The sequence below is a fragment of the Melampsora larici-populina genome (genome assembly GCF_000204055.1).
Source record: "Melampsora larici-populina 98AG31 unplaced genomic scaffold MELLAscaffold_21, whole genome shotgun sequence".
In the NCBI taxonomy this organism is placed as follows: Eukaryota; Fungi; Basidiomycota; class Pucciniomycetes; order Pucciniales; family Melampsoraceae; genus Melampsora; species Melampsora laricis-populina.
In genome coordinates, this window is record NW_006768785.1 from 645724 (window position 1) to 666188 (window position 20465).

The 20465-nt window shown below is 40.1% G+C and overlaps 3 protein-coding genes across 3 annotated transcripts; all 3 read right to left on the minus strand.

Moving 5' to 3' along the window:
- Positions 1 to 1319: 1319 nt before the first annotated feature.
- Positions 1320 to 1655, minus strand: MELLADRAFT_63671 (uncharacterized protein; the record flags this gene model as incomplete). The annotated part of the gene is made up of 1 exon (XM_007410673.1): positions 1320 to 1655. One exon carries the CDS (start codon positions 1653 to 1655, stop codon positions 1320 to 1322), a length of 336 nt encoding a protein of 111 aa, XP_007410735.1.
- Positions 1656 to 3857: 2202 nt separating this feature from the next.
- MELLADRAFT_63672 (uncharacterized protein) lies at positions 3858 to 4950 on the minus strand (the record flags this gene model as incomplete). The annotated part of the gene is given in 8 exon segments (XM_007410672.1): positions 3858 to 3969; positions 4042 to 4123; positions 4186 to 4204; positions 4224 to 4345; positions 4440 to 4482; positions 4525 to 4653; positions 4732 to 4799; positions 4920 to 4950. 8 exon segments carry the CDS (start codon positions 4948 to 4950, stop codon positions 3858 to 3860), a joined length of 606 nt encoding a protein of 201 aa, XP_007410734.1.
- Positions 4951 to 17698: 12748 nt separating this feature from the next.
- On the minus strand, positions 17699 to 19505 carry MELLADRAFT_107067 (uncharacterized protein; the record flags this gene model as incomplete). Its single annotated transcript, XM_007410671.1, has 5 exons — positions 17699 to 17902; positions 18653 to 18759; positions 18839 to 18916; positions 19326 to 19375; positions 19453 to 19505. 5 exons carry the CDS (start codon positions 19503 to 19505, stop codon positions 17699 to 17701), a joined length of 492 nt encoding a protein of 163 aa, XP_007410733.1.
- Positions 19506 to 20465: the final 960 nt, after the last annotated feature.

Genomic DNA, 20465 nt, shown 5'->3' on the forward strand with positions numbered 1-20465 from the left:
CATATCCTTTGGAGCCAGGTGAGCTCATCATATTTCTCTTTTAACATTTCTTTATTCATTATTTGTAATCCTTAGGGAATCTTTGACTGATTTAGATTCATATCCTTTGGAGCCAGCTTTTAGTTATAATTTTTATTGGCATTAGAATCAGTCGGAACCACCTTGTGGTATCCTGTTCCCTCCGCTCACGTTTACGAGCGCTATCGAGATCATTTAGGTGAAGGACTTTCAGAAGTTCCTTACAAGAAGCATCTAAACCTTTGTTGGTTTTGTTCTTGGAGGATGAAGAGTTATGGTTTCTGTTGTGCTCGGTCTTGTCGGCTTTAGCAAAGTTCTGATCAAAAACCGTGAGGGGGATGGATGTGTTAAGATCTGACATCTGATCTCCCCAAAATGGCTGATGTGTGATTAAGCGGAAGGCAATATTAATAATACAAATTTAAAACTGTCTTCTGGAATATTTTTAGTGTTGGAGGGATATTCACCTGTAAAGGTACCAAGTCTCCAGTTGGGACGGATCCAATGTCGATGGCAATGACACCTTTGATTTTTGACTTCTTCTTTGAGGACTTTCGCTTTTGCTTCTTTGCCTTCTTCTTATCTTTCTCACTCCTCGACTTCTTTCTCATGCTTTTCCCTTTTGACTTTTTCTTCAACTTTGACTTCTGATGTTTCGCTGCTTTCTTTTGTGTTCCTACATATCAGAAGGAGTGGATCTTATCAGTTTTGATAGAATTGAAAGGCAATGGGGGTTTTTTTATGAGGGGGAGTAGGATGTGAACTTGATAAAGTAATCTACCCTGAATTTAGTATATCACAGGGGATTAAAGTAGCAGGGGTAGAAAAAGGGTTTGGCCCTGCATGTGAGGTACTTGAGCATGATAAGTGTGGAGGTGATTGTGGTTTCAGGATGTTAACCTTTCCTCTACTGGTATTTATGGGGAAATTGAGTTTGAGGGCTAGATAAGCCATGGGGATGTACGATGAGAGGGGGAGTGGGAATTTGGGCAGTGCCTTAAAAAGGCGAAAAGAGGTGTATATGGATGTGACACTGCAGATTTACGCTTTCTCTTTCTTCTGTCTTCATCTTCATCGTCAGATGAGGATTCAGAGGCGTCGCTTGAGCTAGAAGAGTCTGAGCCAGAGTCTGATCCAGAAGAAAGAGATGACAAATCAGAGGACGATGAGCTTGAAGATTCTGAAGAGCTTGAGGAGTCTGAGCTGCTATCAGAATCAGAAGAGTCTGAAGGGGGGCTGTCGTCTATTCCGGAGTCTGCTAAGTCTTGGTTTAAACCGTTGCCGTTTATTGTTGTCTCTGATTAAGCGTCGTCAACAATGGGTTGTTCGGGTTCTGAATTGTTTGGACCAGGATTGTCTGAGTCTGATTTGTTTGTCAGGTCATGATGAATAACTTGATCTGGAGCGGGGTTAGCCTGGGCACCTCCAGGTAAGAGATTGTTGGCATCTCGGTTGTTGGGTGCGTTGTCTACGACGTTGTTTGTTGAGTCTGAGTCTTTGCCGACGTCAGATTCACCATCTGGTGGTAAGTCTTCTCCGTCGATTGAAGAATTGTTAGCACCAGTACTGGTGGACTGGGTGTTGTTGCCGTTGGCTCGTCTATTGGCTCTGATAGCTCTAGATTCTGCATTTGCCATGACTCGGGCTGAAATATAAGGTAATGTCGAAATTGTATCTAGTCTTTAAATAGAATGAGGAAAAACAGATGATTGTGTGTTAGGCAGTAACTATGTGTGTAAGCTTCCAGTATTTAGATTTAAATAAATGAGAAATGTAAAGCTTTCAGTGTTTTAGAGTGAAAGGAATAATAAACTGAAAGTTATCAGAAATAAAGTGTTATTCAACTAGATTATAGACTGGATAATATAGATGAAAAATGTGGAAGAATTATTAGTTGATGATAATAGAATTAGTAGCTGGAACGGACAAGGGAACAAAACCCAATAAGGAGCTTGTCTGTTAAATAAATTCGTGACTTCGCTTTGCTTGGAGCAAAATTGAAGAGCGACCAAGAGCTTCTCCATTGGTAAATGGAGAACTCTTAGTTGTTTAATCTATCCTTCTTTGATGGTAATAGCTCCTTTTTGGGGTTTGCTCGATCCTACTAATTTACTCCTATCAGGTAATTCTTCTCTCAAAAGAGCACTCTTACCTTTTTCACGGAAATATCTCACAAGGCGTGCCTTTTGTAAGAGGCAAAGAAAGTCATTAGCCCAAAACTATTCAAAATTGACCAGAGTCTTATAACAAATACACAAGACTCCACACCTCGAAACATCAATCTTTTGATTCTCTTTGATGAAGGTATAATCATGATATCATTGATGTTGAAGTGTTGAAGGGTTTTGATGAGGTAAATAGTCAACTTGGTGTTCTTATTGGATCTAGTACCTTCGAATTGGCTTTGAGGAAAAACCACCTAATTCAACATGTTGGTTAACTTGGATTTTTTTCAGTTGTCTGATTGCTGGTAATGAGAGGCCAAGATTGGTTAACTTCAATGACATTGAGATTTCCTGAATTCACACTGAAAATTCAAATCTTGATAATCCTTGTCTGTGGGTATTAGAGCTGACAATTGATTCTGAAATATCCTGTTGATGTTGGTGGAGCCAAGGAGATGCATTGGTTAGGCATCGCGAGATCAAGTGCAGTTCACAGTGGATTTGATTGTTTCAGATCGGTTTTGATGTGAGGCAAAGCAACCCGGCGTGTAAATGATTGGCTGTGAAAATGATGGTGTGACTGATCATGCCAGTGGATGCAGATTGATTTGTGGTGAAAGGTTTCTGACTATGGACAAAACTCAAAAATCATGCTAATGGTGGATTTTTTCAAGTTTTGTAAGCGAACCGTATTTGTGGTTAAATGTAATGATTTCTATTATTTGTGTAATTATTTTACAATGTGTTTTTTTGTCAAAGATTTATTGGAATTGTGGATATGTTTCAAATTTTGATATGAGGATGTTATTTACAAACCTTCTATTTCACTATTATAATAATAATCTGATACGCTTTGTGTTGAGTTGAAAAGAGAGTATTGATCTCCCAATACAATAACATAAACTGATTTTTCCGTCCTCCAGTGCTCTCATTTTGAGTCCAAACTGCTTTTTCCGTCTTTTCCGTCCTCCAGTGCTCTCATTTCCAGTGGAAACTGCCCTTTCCGTCCTCCGGTACTCTTGTTTCGACATGAAAATGGTGCTTCATTACCCGTCAGACCAGTCTGGTGGTGCAGGCGCTGGATTTGTAGCGCCTACATATGCAAGACTGCATGTAGGCGCTTATTTGGGCTGAAAAATTTATGTAGGCGCTTGTAATTTACGCCCATATGCCTTAGTAACCATGTAGGCGTATTTTCCAAGCACCTAATTGGCGGGTGCTCATTGGCCAGCGCCTACATACAGAAAAGGGAATGTGGGCGCTCAAAAATTACAACAAATTATGCCTACATCTTTCTTTGGGAATGTAGGCGCTTTTTTGAGCGCCTACATTGTTTTTTCCATGTAGGCGTACGCAAATGATGCCTACATTAGGTTTTCAGCCTGTAGGCGTCATTTGAAAAAGGAAAAAGCACCTACATCATAAATGTCAGCACTTTTTGGCAGAAAACACCCGTGTAGGCGTAATTTGGACAGTGCCTACATGGATTTCATGTGAGCTGCAAATAGCGAAGGCCTTGATTTATAATGGAATATGTAAATAGAATGTAATACTGAATGTATAAAAACTATAAGAAGAGATTGGAAGATAAAGGCATCATTTTTTGTTGATTGGCTTCTTGTTTACCTTCTTATTTGGTCTGTGTGATTGTGATTCAAGTATCTTGGCCTGAACTCAGTCATTCAAAGGCAGCGTAAATGAACGTTTGGCTCTTGGGATGTTGTCATAAATTACAGACCCACTGTCAAATTTGCCGCAGTCTCGTTTATAGATCAGATTGTAAAAACTAAGGTCATTTTGTAAATTAGCTATCTTCATCAAATCAAATTTACACTAAGACATTTTGAAAAAAACTCACCAAACTGTATATGGACACCCTTTTGAAACTAAATAGCCCAATTGATTGTCTACTTCAGTCCATATTGTGGAAGTAGCCTTATCTGGAAAGTATAGTACCAGGCATTCACAATGCTGTAAGTAGACAAATGGAAGAATACATGACCTTCATAATAATTTGAAAACTACATACAAAATACTTACAAGATATGCAAACTGGGTGCGGGATAGCATGTCAGTATTATGCCAAATAATTTTGGGTGATTTCAATTCTGATTCCCCCTTACCAACTTGAACAATCTGACATAAAACGTTGTCAGCATACACTCATTGTGTTTATAGTGATACAGATTTACATACTAATTCAACAAGTGTATGAAGGTTGGGTGTTGATCTAGTACATATGATTGGGTTTGATACCTGTAACCAGCTGGCCAGGGTTGTTGAATAGAAAGGGAGAGCCCTGTTATCATATAAGTAAATAGAAGAATTTCAAAGGACTTACTGCAGTGTCTAAGTTCTCTTGGGTGTGCTTGGCCTTTCCTTTGATCATTGTTGTCAAGTGCTGAGTGTTGGCTGTGAGAGTGATTCCATTAGGCTTGGGTGGAAGTTGCTCGGTACACCACAGAAGTTCCTGTTGAAGGATTGACTTCTGTAATGGGGAAAAAGAAAAAAATGAGTAAGAATTGGTAAAGAAGACTTTGAGACACACCTTGATCTTCCTGAAAAGAGAGTTTCCAATGAGTGTCTTGTTTGGCTTCCTAACAACAGCAGTGTAGGCTTCAACACTTGAGTTGATAACATGTTGAAAGGCCAATTGAAATGTTAATTTCAGTGATTAGAACATCATAAATTCAGTAATTTGATATGATTATGTGATATGGAATCATGATCACTTACCTTGAGAGGCTCCATTTTGAGCCAGACACATGATGGGAAGTTGGTGTATTGTTTCTCACCTCACTGGAATCCATCTGGTCTTGAACTCTTTGAACAATATTGTTTACTACATTATCTTTAATTGTTTCAATCTGATCCATGAGTTCATCACAGATATTGGCTTGACCGGCAAGGATGTCTTGATGTAGCTTAGATAGAAACAAGCCAAGATGAATGGTGTGTTTACTTGGACTATGCACCTGAATATCAAGGAAGATTTTGATTAACACCAGTGTATCAAATCAATAGAACAAACTCATGTGTGACAACCAGCTGCCGATCTGGATATGGCTTTCATCAAGGCCAGGCATTCCATCAGCGGCAATTGTGAATGGACTGGCTGATCATTCAAGTTGATGTGATTTTGAAATACCATCATTTTCATTTTCAATATCGTTTTGATCTTCATTTTCAATATTGTTTTCAATATCATTTTCAATATTGTTTTTGTTTTCATCTTCATCTTCATTTTCAATTCCAATTGTATTTTCATTTTCATTTTCATCTTCTTTGATTTTGTTTTCATTTTTCATTTCATCTTCATTTTCATCTTCCTTGATTTTGTTTTGATTTGATTCATACATGCTGTTGTCACCGTTATCAAAAAGATTGAGATGGAGGTAAAGTTTTAGATTCAGTTTGAGATCAAGTTTGTTTTTGACCTTTTCCGTTGGATTTGTTTTCACTTTTTGAGTTTTGTGGATTGCTGTTGTCGAGGGCAGATTTTTGAGAAAAGAGGGGCTGGTTAATTGTTTCAATGTATTTTTGTGTCAGTTTAGAATTTGATTGTGAAGGAGGTTTGGTCAATGGTGAAGGGTTTTGAGTTGATTGTGAAGGTTTTGAAGTTGTTTTTGAAGGTGTTGAAGTCGTTTTTGAAGGTATCTGGGTTGATCGGGAAGATAATCTTGTGTTTGAATTCTCATTGTGAGGAGTCATTGTTGATCAAATGGGAAGAGGAAGAGTGGATGCGGTAAACAGCTTCAGTCTTCAGATTTCAAGAGATCTGAAGCTGTCTTATTTGGCTTGGTTGAGGCCATTTGGAAGCCCTCCTCATGGCCACAACTTGATCCGGCCGTTGTAGAACTTCACCTTATTAAAAATATCCTTGTTTATCTTCAGCATCCTCAAAATAACTTATTTATCTGTACTTTTTAACCACAATCAATGGAATAAGATAACCAAATATCAATCACAATAAAATCTTCTTTCAATACAACTGCATGACTAAAAACAATGATATTGAATTTGATGAAAAATCCATTGTTTTCTTTACATATTACATGATTTTTTCATCATCCAATAAACTTTTACAAACAATTTCAAAACTTTCTTTCATATAATTCAACATATCCTTCTTTGCATAGATGTACCAAACTTATTAAATGTCAAATTAGTGATTCTAGAACCAAGACTAGCTGATATCAATATGAATGCTTTTTCTTTAAGTTGATGTATATTTGATTTCTGTTTACCAAGATACAGTTGTCTCCATGCTAAGTACAAAAAAAATAAACACAATCAAAAGATTTGTTACTTGTCTTTCTTTCCTTGATTAAGTGTTCCAGAGACGTTTGTTGCAAGAATATTTTTGTCTACATTTACCCAGATCACATGTGATGTTCTTCATTCACAATGGTATGGTGATGAAAAAAAGACTTCAGGAAATAAAATTGCAAAAGACGACAAATAAGCCAGTTATAATTGAGATCAACATCAGATATTATTTATGAAGTGAATTTGAAGACTTCTTTATTAATTCCTGCAAAGTAATCTGTAAGATTGATCTCATTTTTGAGGTATGGGTGAAAAAGCATGCTTGAGAGACTGTCTTGCTTGGATTAATATGTTTTTGGAAAAATTGATGAAGAGCACCTAAGCAAGACTGCTTTTGCGCCTATGTGGTTTATGGTGCTATCCTACAGGCACATGTTTGAAGTTTCAGCTTTGCCAACATCCTATCACAACTAAAAAGTCATCAAGGCACGACGAAAAAACCCTGATAGCAAAGGCTATGGTGATGTAATGTCCCACATTTGGAAGCAATCTCCAGTTATCTCTGCCCACAACAGGGTTTGAACCTACAACCAGTACCAGTAGTGGGCAGACAAGCTGACCAGATAACCACTTGCACTACATGCAAAGTGCTGACCCCGCGGATGCAGGGTCGCGGTGATGCCGCACAAAACCCAAGGGGGGTGTCTTGTCAGCGCGACCCCGCATCCGCGGCGTTACCACCTTGCATGTAGTGTTGGTGATAAACTGTTGAAGTGTGTCGGTGTTGCAAACAGTTTTGTTCAGAAGTTAAGTTACAACAGCCAGCATCTTTGGCTTGGGGTCAAAAATCCGAGGAGTCCTGGGATTTTGGTAAATAACAAATGATTCTACCAACACACAAATCAAACCGTAGTGTAGTATCATATGGTCTTGGCAACAGTACGGTGCGGTTTAATCTTCATACCTCACCGTAGCCGTAGTGAAGTTGAAGGTACTATTAGGTCATGCCCGTCACTACGGTGAGGTCACGCCGTAGTGGACCACACCATAGCCACCGTAGCTACCGTAGGCTACGGACCGCTACGCTCAAAAAACCAAAAAAAACAAAAAACCATATTGATTTGAGAAAACAGAACAAAAAATAAAATAAAAAAGGACATAACCGATTAGAATGTTTGTATCTAGGTGATAAAGAGTGTGAAGGAAAGAAAATACTGGCCCTTGAAAATTGAATAGTTCACTCAATGGTAGAAGTGGTGAACAAGAAAAGTGAACTAGGAAGGTAGAAAAACTCAAATGCCCTTATTCTTCTTCTTTCCCTCTCGCAACTCATTATCCAAAAGATAAGCCACTGCTTCCTCAAATTTACCTGATGGTACCTCCTTGTTCTTCAACCACTCTCGGCAACCGACAGCTTGCGAGATTGTTGAAGGTTTCATTGATCCTTGGCGTGAGACGGCAATGTTGGCCGCCAACGAGAATGTACGCTCCACTGCGCACGTCGTTGCAGGGAGCACCAGGTAATCCCAAGCCATCGTGGCCAAGACTGGGAAATACTTTGTGTTGGCCTAGATTCCATGCCATGTGGTTTTGATATCAGTAAAGAAGAAGATAACAATGATGAGGTGGGAAATAGTACTTACTGCCCACCAGTCAAGAGGACTGATACCTATTCCAATTGGATGGGCACCGTCAAGATAGCGTTTGAGTTTGAGTTGTAAGTCTTGATGAGAAGTTTCAGTTGCTGGTGCAGCTGGAAAAAATTTGTCCTCTTCATCTTCGCTCACATCCGGTTGGCTTACTGAAACGACCTCAACAGAGGGTGCCCGTGGTTTGGGCATCTTGTTGGAATACTGATTGAACAAAGTCTCCAAAGACACTTGCGCCTGAATTTCCACATCGGGATAGAATTTCTTGATATAATTCATACGATGACAAGGATTGAGAATAGTCGCCAGCTGGACAACTTCAGTTTGGGCAGCCTCTTCCGCATATTGCTTCAAATGCTTGAGCATTTCCGTTATCATCTCATCTAGGCTGGGATACATACTGCTTTGTTGAAGTACTTGCAATTCAGTTTGGACCTTACAATATTCGGAGAGAACTTTGCAACCTGAGGCAAAGTCTGCTTCCATACGTTTCATGGCACACTTGAATACCTATAGGAAGTGTAGATAAATCACTACTGGCGCAAAGACTTAGAGATATGAAAATAACTCGCCTCAAGAACTTTGTTTACCTCACGCACTGCATTCCACTCATTGTCTGAGATTGTTAATCCACAAAAGGAACAGTTTGTTTTTGAATCAGTGTGTAACATTCCACTTATAATCTATTTCCGGAAGTGAAAATAGTAGATCTGTAAACTAAATCTCAAGACTACAAAAATAAAATATCTGTAAGTGGAAATGGAATGAAATACCTCATGTCCGGCCGCTGCACGCCTGCGGCTATCAGCCTTTGCATTCCAACGGACACCCCATCCATGAATTATGCTCTTGAGGCCTTGGGCTTTTGCCCGCGAGGAAAACCATTGTCGACGAGATGAGCTTGAACATATCAATGTAACCACCTTATTGCACCACAGAGTAGAATAGAAAGTCAGCTTGCAGCAAGTGTTATTTGACAAATATAATCACATACTGACCTTCAACAAAGCACGTTTAACCAGCTCGGTTGTGTTGCCAGGGTCCTGAGGTAATGAATCGTCATCTTCACAATCAGGATTGGTTGTTGTTGGTACTAAACCTGCATCATCCTCATCCGACAATGAGGGGACATCAAGATCATCGTCACCGGTGTTAAGAACTAGGGTTGGAACTGGCACACTAGCTCCTGGTCGAGTTGATGGCTTGACATGACCAGCTGCGATATTCATGGTCTTCAGTCCATGCTTGACCACGAGCGTGGGCTTATGGAAGTAGCATTGCACGTGATTATCTGAAGAATTCCAATAAACTGTGTGATCGCCGCTCTTGAACATGTTCTCGAGTTCATTGGCCGTAGTTTTGTTATTCAAACCCAAATTGGTGGTTTGAGCCAATACCTAGAGGCAATATTAAAGAAAAGTTCCAATGAATGTTCAAAGAAAAAAGAAATAAAGATATTATAAAATTCTCATACTTTGCTGTGAAGGCTGCGTTTGATCAACCACTTTCCAACCAGTCTGGCTAGCAAAGAACCACAGTGGTGCCAAGTCGCCAACTTCAAAGTCAGATAGCTAGATTGATACTTCCAATCTGAATTGACCCAAGTTGCAGTGACTCCAATGGAAGCTAATTGATTCCCTTTAGTTGTCCATCCATCATGGACAAGACATATCTTACTGCTGTTATTCTACAGGTATAAAACAAAATTTAAACAATGATTCCATGAGAAACAATTAGTAGATGACATATGAGAAAATCGAAAGATAGAGGAACAAACCTTGATCTTGCTGATTACCTGGTCACATAAAGAACTGTATAACTCCTTCGCAGTAGTGGCTGCCCAAGTGGGGCTCCTGAGGTCGGCCTTTGCATGGGTGAGATGAAAGGCTGCCCTGAGTGTTGGGTCTTGAAATCAAACCCATGGAAGGGCATGTCTTAAGAGCCATATGACTAATAAGACACTGAGTATATCAAAATTGAAAGGTGGTTGGTTGACAAAAGACTTCATCAATTGAGCCAATGATGATTCACTTGCGGTGGCTGCGAGCGTCTTGTTTCTTTCTTGATAAGTAGGAGGTAGTCCATGATTTTTCTCCTTCATGGCATTGCTACGTCCTGGACACGGAATTCAGTTCTTGTTGCTGTCACAATGACCATAAAGGTTGCTATTGCCATCTATACCCCGTGCAAATGTCTCAGGACAATGCTTGCACTCGTATCCACGTAAGACCCCTATTGGCTGTTGTAAAGATATTGGTCAGTGCAGTCCATACTGACTCGTAGATGAAAGTCCAAAAGAAACTCACATCATCCTGGAGTTGGACCGGTTGGGGTTTATAATATGACAAAAGATGGGTAACTCTTTTGCTTTGAACTCGGAATGACTTCGCAGGAGCCGCGGTGGGGCTCACTTGATTGACATCAATATTGTTAGGTACTGTAAAGTCCTGAGATGAAGCCAAGATTTTACATAAACAAATCAACATGAGGTGAGAAAAACATAGAGCTAGTTAGTACACTTACAGTTACTGTTAACCGGTTACCCGCACCTTTTCCTCTAGTAGCAGTCTTTTGAGGCTTTTTAAATTGATGAGGTTGGACTTCGGAGTTGGCGGTGCACTTCTTCGGTTGAGGGGCTGGTGGCCGTGTTGGGTAATGAGGTAAGTCAAGTTCTCCAGCTCCAGACTCAATCACGTCTTCTCCTGGGTCTTCTTCGTTTTCTTCACCTTGATCAGGTGCATATAATGACCTACAAGAGTTGGCCGAAGTAGGAACAAAGCCAGATTCATGACAAGCAGGGCTAACACCAGTAAAGCGGCAAGATTGAGAGGAAGATTGTGTGGGTTGGGAACTCTTAGGAGCGGATAATAAAGAGGACATGATTCAGCCTCAAACTTCAACTTAAGAATAAAAAGTAAGATGGAGATATATAAAGGATAAAAGGAAGGAATAAAGCACAAAGAAGGAAGAGAAACAATGGGGGAGAAAAATGGGAAGAGGAAAGAAACGGACCCTGGATAATTGATCCCTTGCTTGTATTTGAAATCAATCCCTTCCTTGTTTGAAATGGAAAAATCTCAATTGGTATAAATGAGCACATAAACGTCTAATGCTCACCATCTTGGGATGACAGCTTGACGCTGAATAATACCGTAGTGACGTACTGCACTCCGAACTACGGTGTTGATTAGTCATAATACGGAGACAGCGGTACGGCCACACCCCCATATTATCTGATGATTATGTGACTACAGTACGGTCTGACCGCAGCCTACGGTGCCCAGACCGTACCGTACCGCACCGCTGGCCGTATTTCACGGCGGTTTGATTTGTGTGATGTAAGGATACAACAATGGAGCAGATGGGAAGATTTTCATTTGGTGTTCATCATCTAATTGATCACAATTCATCATTAACGCTTTCTACACACAACACAATCCGTTGCATCCAACACACCCAGTACTCATAACCAAAATCACCAATCTTCAATCTCATTTCTATCTTGTTGACATTGATTGCAAGTCTTTCACTGCGGAGGAGGTAATCCCAGGAGAAGTTAGAGACTGTCAAATTCATCAACAAAATGCTGTAAGTCAACCGTAGCCAAATCTTTATCAGATCTTTGGCCAACACTAGTATTTACTCCCTGTTTTCCTCGGTCTAACCCCCAAAAGGTGGAAACCAAACCTGAACAAAGTACTATCAAGTTTAAAATGCAGAGTGCAGCAGTCCATTATGTTGGTTAAAATGATCATATGAAAGAGAGTTGATTTCAAATTTTGAAAGCCGCCATATTTTGTGAAGCGAGATTGATTCATTCCTTTCAAGTGAACTTTGGTATATCTTCTATCTCTTGTATATCACTTCAGATTTTTTGCTTTTGTTATGTTCCTCTTTTTATTTTTGATATGATTTGCACAATTTGCAATGCAATTCAACACCCACAGATATCACTCATATCAAATGCAGTATATGGGCTACTAGAATCAATCAATCCTATGTCAATACCTCCCGTAACACCCAATCAGATGGCTTCCAGGTTTGATGAGTGTCTTTCTTGCTCACTGTTGAATCTTGATTACACCACACCGATGGATAGCTAGCACATGTATATCTAGGAACCCGCAATCAAACACAACTTTGCATTCATAAATCAAATATGCTTTCATTTTCATTTTGCATCACTGAATCTATGAAAACAAAAGTCACGGTGTGTGCATTGAAGTAAAGAAACCAGAAATGTCATATCCAGTCACACTAGCTCCATAAAATCAAAACCAGAGCCACCAAATCCATATAGAAGCGAACTGCAGAGATTTTATATTGAGTAAGTAAATTAATAAGATCATGACCAAGCTGTGAGTGTTAAGCACACATTTCAAAGGCTTGCAAAGTGTATATAAAAAGCTACCAGAGCAATTGTGGGTATATCTGCAGTTCTACATAGAGGTTAGAATACAACGTTAATGGGTTGAATTTGATCTTGTATTCTTGAACAGACTCTCAACTTACCTACGCACTTTGACATCTGAAACAGATTCCCCTATTTCAGATGTAATCATTGCGAGCGAATACTGTTCAGTTTGGTAGAAAGCAATAAGCTTCTCCATCTGATTGTTCTTACTCTTGGGGTTCTCTCAGTAGGCAGCGCTGTTGCTCAGAGCGCATATTTGAGATTGTCTCTTTTGAAATTGGAGGATTGGTTGGATCGATAGTTCTAGTAGAGTGTTTAGAACCAGTGGAACTATTGACTCTATTGTTGAAAAAGTTGTTCATTGAATTCCGATTGTTGACTTGGTTAGACTTGGAGAGCTTGTTGTTAGTATTGGTTTGGTGAGAGAGATCTGATCACCGAGTTCCTGTGCAATTTGACTCTGTTTGGGTGTGATCCGGTAGGGAAGACTTTCCTGGGTCTGATCGAACAGTGCTGATGTAGAAAGTTTAAGCATAGAGATCATAAAAAAATTAAATTAGTTAGGATTCATACCGCCTTGTTGGTGTTGTTGTTGTTGATTGTTCAATATCTTCCGTGGTCTTTCAATCCCTGGTATCAACAAGGAATGTTGTGGTAATGGATTCAAGGCAGGCATCGAGGTAAGGTAATTAAATGTCTTGTAAACAACTAACCAGATTCAAATCAGATCAGGAAGGCTGATCGATCTTAAACTCAAATAAATCAAAGAGAATACAAGAAAGCCCAACTATTTGCAATAATCACAAGATCAAGCTCTGGCTTTAGGATCCCTACCAATTCCCATAGCCGCAGTTCCAAAGCCAAGCAACCATCCCACCTGTTCCTGTCATCCTATTCATACCCGCTCCAATCGTTGCAGCAGCCCAAGTATTACCTCCACCATTATTATTTCCATGCGTACCGATTCACAGCATATTTTGAGCTGCAACAGCTGGTAAAGGTGGTGCAATCAAGACTGTAGGGCCTGCTTGACCTGCTTCTGAAACTATCAAAACCGGTGCATTTGTTTGATCTATAATATAGCCCAGAGGCTGAGTATGATAGTTTTTAAAAGTTGAAAGAAATGAAAGAACTTCCTAGTCATAAAGAAAATGTTCAAAAGCGGAAGATAGTGGAAAAATGATGAAAACAAGAAATCAGATTATTATGAATCACAAAACCACACTAGGACTTTGAAGCCAAAAAGAAACGAAGGGATTTGCAGTTAAAGGGATGGAGCTGGTTCGTACTCGGGTCTCTGGGCAATTGGGCTGAAAATCGGTCCTAGATAGACTAAACTCTACTTAGACCTAGGATGTGATGGGAGCCAAAATCGAAATCTGAAGGCCTCCTTCTACTCCAGCTCTGCATTGCAATTGTACAATTATTTGATTCAACATTCAAGCTTAGTTACAAAAGGAAATCCACATTGCAACCGGTCCCGATCAATCGCCTCAATAGGCCGGCCCTATACAAAGCTTCAAGTTGACTCACTGATTGAAATTGGTTTGAATCTCTCTAGACTTCCTATTCCAAACGTTTCCCATCCAGCTCTGCAATTAGCCAAGCAAATCTTCAGGAGCTGACACATGATATGGATTGATTTTGAATTGTCTATTGGATTCAGATATTATCAGAATTTGCATTGTAACCACTTCCCATAGGTTGCTTTGATCAGTGAGATAGGAGTTCAGGAAGAAGTCGAAGCCAATTCAACAAATGGTTTCAAATATTTAGAATTCTCCTGGGCTCTCTCAGCACTGTGCTGATTGACCCTGTTTGTGGGACTCTGTTCTACAATTCGGGGTCTTACGGTCTGTGTTGGGAGGTCAGGAATTTTTCAAGTCATATTTCCACCAAGCTCCAAGGAATTTGTGCTGCTAGCTTAGAGTTGTGCTGGATGACCCCGTTTGTGGGACTCCGTTCTACAATTCGGGGTCTTCCGGCCTGCTGTACAGCATTCAATTGCAGTCAGTAGGGATCAAATTGTGGATTATGCCTGGGTGGCCCAAAATCAACTCTCACTGTAAACATCATTCAACTTCCCCAATTTGGCAGAGGAAAATGATTAATAGTACAGTTTTTCATAAAAGAATCTAATACTGCACACCTGGGCCATTTCACCCACACTACATATGTGCAGCAAGCTAAGTCAATAGTTGTCTATCATGTACATACAGGTCTGCTCAGTTTTTTGCCCATCAGAATAAATAAATCACATGTTATACCACATGTAACTTTTTCGACTTTGAAATTTTTTTCCCAAAAATTCACTACATATAATTCTGTAGCTGCTCAGGCAATATTGTTGAAGCTATGTCTTAGTAACAGAAAGTGTGTTACATGCAGTTGAGTTGATGAGATCACACCAAAACATTGAGTCAGTGTATGTAGTCAATCTTTTGGAAGCTTTTTTCAATCTGAAAGAAGTTACAGCATGTATTACATATGAATAACTTGTCCTGATGAGCAGATAACTGAGCAGAACTGTATGTACATGATAACCACATATTCACTGAGCCTGCTACACATATGTAGTGTGGGTGTTATGGCTCAGGTGTGGAGTGATAGACCATTTTATGACAAATCATACTCCCAATCATTTTTCCCTGCCCACTTGGGGAACCCGAATAATGTCTGCAGTGTCTCAAGCACTTCGGGTTGATGTAAATATTATTTGGTAGAATGAAAGGGGTTGCAGCCTGCAGGAGATCAATCTCCAAGTAGATGTGTTCTTTGTTTATTCATATGCTCAAAATCTAAATCCACTATTTTGTCACGGGTATTTGTGATCTGAATATGGTCGAGTTTCCATGCTTTCACATTTTGATTTGTGGACTCAAATGCTAAACTGCTCCAGCTATACTTGAAAAGTGCAGTTGCAACTTTTCTCTACCAACACTGCATTTGGGCGGAATGGAATTGAAGATATCAAGACCACATGAAGGGTCTGTCAAGATGTAGATGATAGCAAGGACACATTCAAATAATTTTGTTTATAGAAGCGTGAGATAATCAATCAGGGATATTAGAAACTGAGCAAATATTCTACACTGAATTATTCCAATGTTCTACTCTCTCCGTATCAATAAAGAAATGGAACATATGTAAGCCCAAAACTTGTGCAAGAAATACTATGGATCTCCAGTGTACTCATGCCCCTCCCAAAAAAGTGCTCTTGGCTAATTTGTGCTAATTGAACACAGTTGCTTGATGCTGTTTTTCATTCTTTGTCTCATGTTAGTTCAAACACCATAAGGAATATGTCCATAAGACTATTATACTGTTACAAGCAAGTGAGACAATGTTTAGTGAATGATGTTATTATCTTGAGACACTTGCAACAATAAGTGTGCAGTTACATACAATGCTTTTGCAAACAAAAAATATGGCTGGACCACCCTTGGGGTTTTGAGATGAAATAGTATGGCAGTGCTTGATCATAGTCATTCCCACTCCAAAGGTACACACTATAAAGCAAAATACCACAGTAATTCAAGAGAGCTCGATATCCCCGGACAGAAATATGCAAGAGGCTTTGATACTTATCTCACCAGAAACTCAACAAAACCTTTACGCCTCCTCTTGCCTGCATGATCATCAATCCATAAAAGTAACTGTGGCCAACTAGGAGACCCATGTCATCCACTTGTAGAGATTGGTGATCAGTACAAAGGAAAATCAATTTTGGTCAAGGTATGTCATGCATTGAATGATATGTGAATGATGTAAACCTACCACTCTGCTCAATACATCCAAAGCTTTCTGGAATTTTAGGATGTGTGAAAGCTTGTATCTTTGTGGATCAATTGGGACATGTATCCCACCAAGAGGAATTGAAAGACAGTCAATCAGAAGACCTGCCAAGCTGAGATTGTAAAGGAAAGTATACAACGCTCAGCTCATGAATTGTTGACAGATCCAAACTCTTTAAGTTCATCTTGATATCAAGAAGACCAGGTGGTAGTTTACAATTAAAAGATTTCAAGATGTCTTTATCATTTGGGACATCAATGGCTGATGATCCTTGACTACCTTTTACCTGGATACAAAAATAAGGATGACAAGCTACATCATGAGTTGGCAGTAGAGCTTTGTTGGTTGATTGTCTTGGTCTTTCTTCAGTATATGTAAAAGCCTCCACTTTCAACACTGATTTATCACCACTATACTTAAGGAAGAATCAAGGAGAATGAAGAGAAGAAACATCCCATGACCATGAACATCAAAGACTTAACACGGCTAAAAACCCTAACAGCGCGGAATCTCACAACTGCAGGTGATAGTAGAGGTATGGTATTCCTTAATCTATAAAAATCTTGATCAAGGGCGGGCACCAAGTCCTTGTCCTTAGCGGGAGCCCCGACAGAACGTTAGATATATATTTCCTTGCTCTTGATAATCATGTATGTCTCCTGACCTAAGAGAGCGCAAACAAGGAAATAATGTTGTTATCTATACTCCAACTATCGAAATTTGAAGTTATCAGCTCACCAGTCTGTTTCGGTCAAAAGTTCCTCAACCTCGGGCATCTCCTCAGTATGAATTTGCACGTAATTATACATTGTCTCGGCATTCATGCTAAGAATCCAACACAAAAACAAACAACAAATCAATAAGTATCTGCAAGCGCGGATCTCATCTTGAAAGTCAATTTTACCTGAGGAATATTTTTGCAGATATTGGCCCGCATTAGCCCTTGTGGTTTTGAAGCTGGTAAGTCAAATCACACTGGTACATGCGCGAAGTCAAGCAGTAATCACAAAGATGAGATGAGGGCTGGGTGAGTCAGATGCATTGTATAACTTGTCCTACATCTTCATACCCACTACTACCCAAGACAAAGGAAAGTTTGGACGTCCCAATCCATGGGTCGCCATGGGAAGCATATCTCTGAGGCTTTATTCATCACATTGATTCAGTACCTTGCTACTGGTTGAAGATATCTTGTTTTGTAAGGGGTACTCACAGTTATTGATCGTATGCTTCACGTTCCAATATACCTAGCGTATCAGGTAGTTCAAGAAGCATCGCAAGGGTTTCAAGCGCACACAGAATGGACTCGGGCTCTTTTACGCGTGTGTGTGCAATCAAAAGGCATCTTTGTACAATCTCCCCAATGAGTTTGAGATTCTGACTGGAATTCAGATAAGAACATAAGATTTGTGCTGCTTCACACGCCTATATGATGCTCCAATGTTTCCTTGTAAGCATTGATACAATATTGGCTGGGTCCCAAGCATATTACTCATGTCAAGATTTCCCTGGCCACCAATAAGAGATGTGATACCTTCGACGACGTTATCAATGTAGTCACGCATATGACCAGTTTCATCATCAGTGCTCAACTTGATTAATTCCAATGTTTGAAGAAACGCTCAAGATGATTCTCTCCAGTGCTCTGCACTATCTCTGCGCATTGGTGTGTTGAGAGGTATGAATCAGGTTGATTTACATTGCCACAATTGTTTTACATGTGGATATGACTCAACCAATTGGATATTTTGGTAAGAGAGTCGAACCCATCAATCTCAGTTGCCGAGGGTTCACACAACAGTCTTGATGTGGTATACCAGGTTTGTTTGCGTAGACTATCAATAGTTTCAAGTGTCTGCTTCAGGATCCCAACCAGCACCTCTTTGATCAATGTCCTTGTTAAATTTTGGCTTATCCGACTTGGGACCCTAGTACAGAAGTCTACCAATGTTTCAAGACATTTTATACTTGAAGACTGCACCCAGGATCCCACGTCACCATGTTTCTCAGTGGTATAGTCTTGAGCTCCACTCAAAAAGGCGCCTATCACGGCTGAAAACTGCTCAGGGGACAAAACTTTAGACATATCTTAGTGATGATAGCTCTCCAAGTATGGTCAAGGCATTGAACCATCCTTATTACTCACAATCCTTGAAGGACTCGTCCAAATTAGTCAGCAAGGAAACCAGAGATTCTATTGCGTTTCATCTCATTTTGATTGTATTTCCCGTGATTGTTTTCTGGAAAGTGTCAAAAGCCAATCAGCCAATATTGTTGCAGAGGAGTGAAACATTGTCATGCCTCTGTAATGCATCAAAGAACTGAACAGAAGCTTGGCTAACCTCCCAATCGGCACAATTCAATAACATATCAATGCCCTGGCATGCTCCACCTTGAACACAGAACCACCAAGCAGACAAGCTGTGGCATGTTTGGACACCGGGCGCCCCTTTTGAAGTGCCGTCAAAAGAAGCCTTAGTTATAATTTATGAAAGGAAACAGGCTATCAACACGGGTCCATCCTGTACCTGCCATGGCCCGAACAAGCAAAGTATCAGGAAGAAACCATACTGGATGTGACCAAGACCCACTCCAACGCTCAAAAACTTATGCAAAACGCGTTGAATAGAGATGCAGGATGTTGTCAGGGCGCTTGAGCGCAATAGTTGATACTTTTTTCCAAAATGGGGATGCTGGAAATCCTGCGGCATCCGGCTGATCCACTGAGAGACTGGATAAGAGTGCTTCACAGATTCCAATCAGTAGTGGGTTGGAGCTACAAGATTCTAGGTACGCGTGTTGGACACTTGTGATCCTCATGAAGATCTGGTCCAATGACAGCTGTTTTGTTAGCCTGAGAGTTCTTTCCATGTCAAGGGTAAATGGATTGTTTGTACCTTGTGCCGAAATTTAGAGGATGAAGGCTCCTGATGATGCAGTTTGCCAGTTTCAGCCAATGTGAGCAAAGTGCTGTGGATGTTGTTTATGTCCTTAGAATCAAGATCTCCGGCCTACAACAAGAGATGTCAGCCACATCACCATAATCTTTTGGTAAACAAGCAACTCTGTGAATAGCACCATTATCTGAAGGATCATTTCAGAAATCTGGTCAATCGAGTAGCCAGAAATCTTTTCAACTGACTGGGAAGCCAATTCACATATTTCATTATTCCAGTGACAGATACAGACTGTCATGATCGAGTGATTCAATATCGACTGTCGATTTACTTCATATCTTTGAATAAAAAGATTTTCAAAGGCAAGTTGAAGTTACAGGAATGGGACACCTACCTACTTGGCGACTTCAGGTGCTGCTATCAAAAAAGCAGATCTACGCAATCCTATGGTCAAAAAGTCTGCAAGTTGAAGAACCTGATCAAAAATCTGCTGTCCATATATAACAAGAAAGATTACCAAAAAGGACTAAGAAATTGACAAAGATGATCGAGAGAGACTAACGTTGAAGGTAAAGAAGTAGCATCATAGAGCCTTTTTTGGATGTAATCATTTGAAGGAGAGTTGAAGTTCAAAGATGAGTGCGATTTGGTGGACTAGAGAAACTATTGATACTTCAGACTACGTGGATTAGGAAGCTGTGTTGGAAGTTGTGGAAGGGTTTGACTCATAGCTGGTCTTAATTTGAGTCAAGTAAGATTATGATTAGGAAGTAATTGACGTGGTAAATTGAAAGTTTGCAGAAGGAGACGTAATCAAAGTAGATAAAAGTTGAGGCATTGTTTGAACTTGTGAATTTGCTCAGTTTGTGATAATAATGAGAAGGGTTGGGTCTGATCAGATCAACAAAAAGTAGAGCAATGTTGGCTCGGTGAGGTGTACAGTTGGCTTGGTGGAGAGGTAAATTGGGTTGGTGGAGAGATGGATTGGGTCGCATTGGATGTGTAAAATCTCAGTAAAAAGGGGATTGAGTCGTGTAAAACTATTACTTCCGAGGTAACTGAAGTGGGATTTGATCTAATCTTGAGATTCCTTACCTTGATACCTCGGAAGTCGAAATAGTCGGTTACTGGATGTCTTGGTGGTGTTGGTTCGGATGAAGGAATTCCGCCGGTGATTTGGTCAGTGGATGGTCGGATGAATCTAGTCGGATGAGATCTTGGTTTGGGATAGAGTTGGTTGAAGATCGGACACCTAACT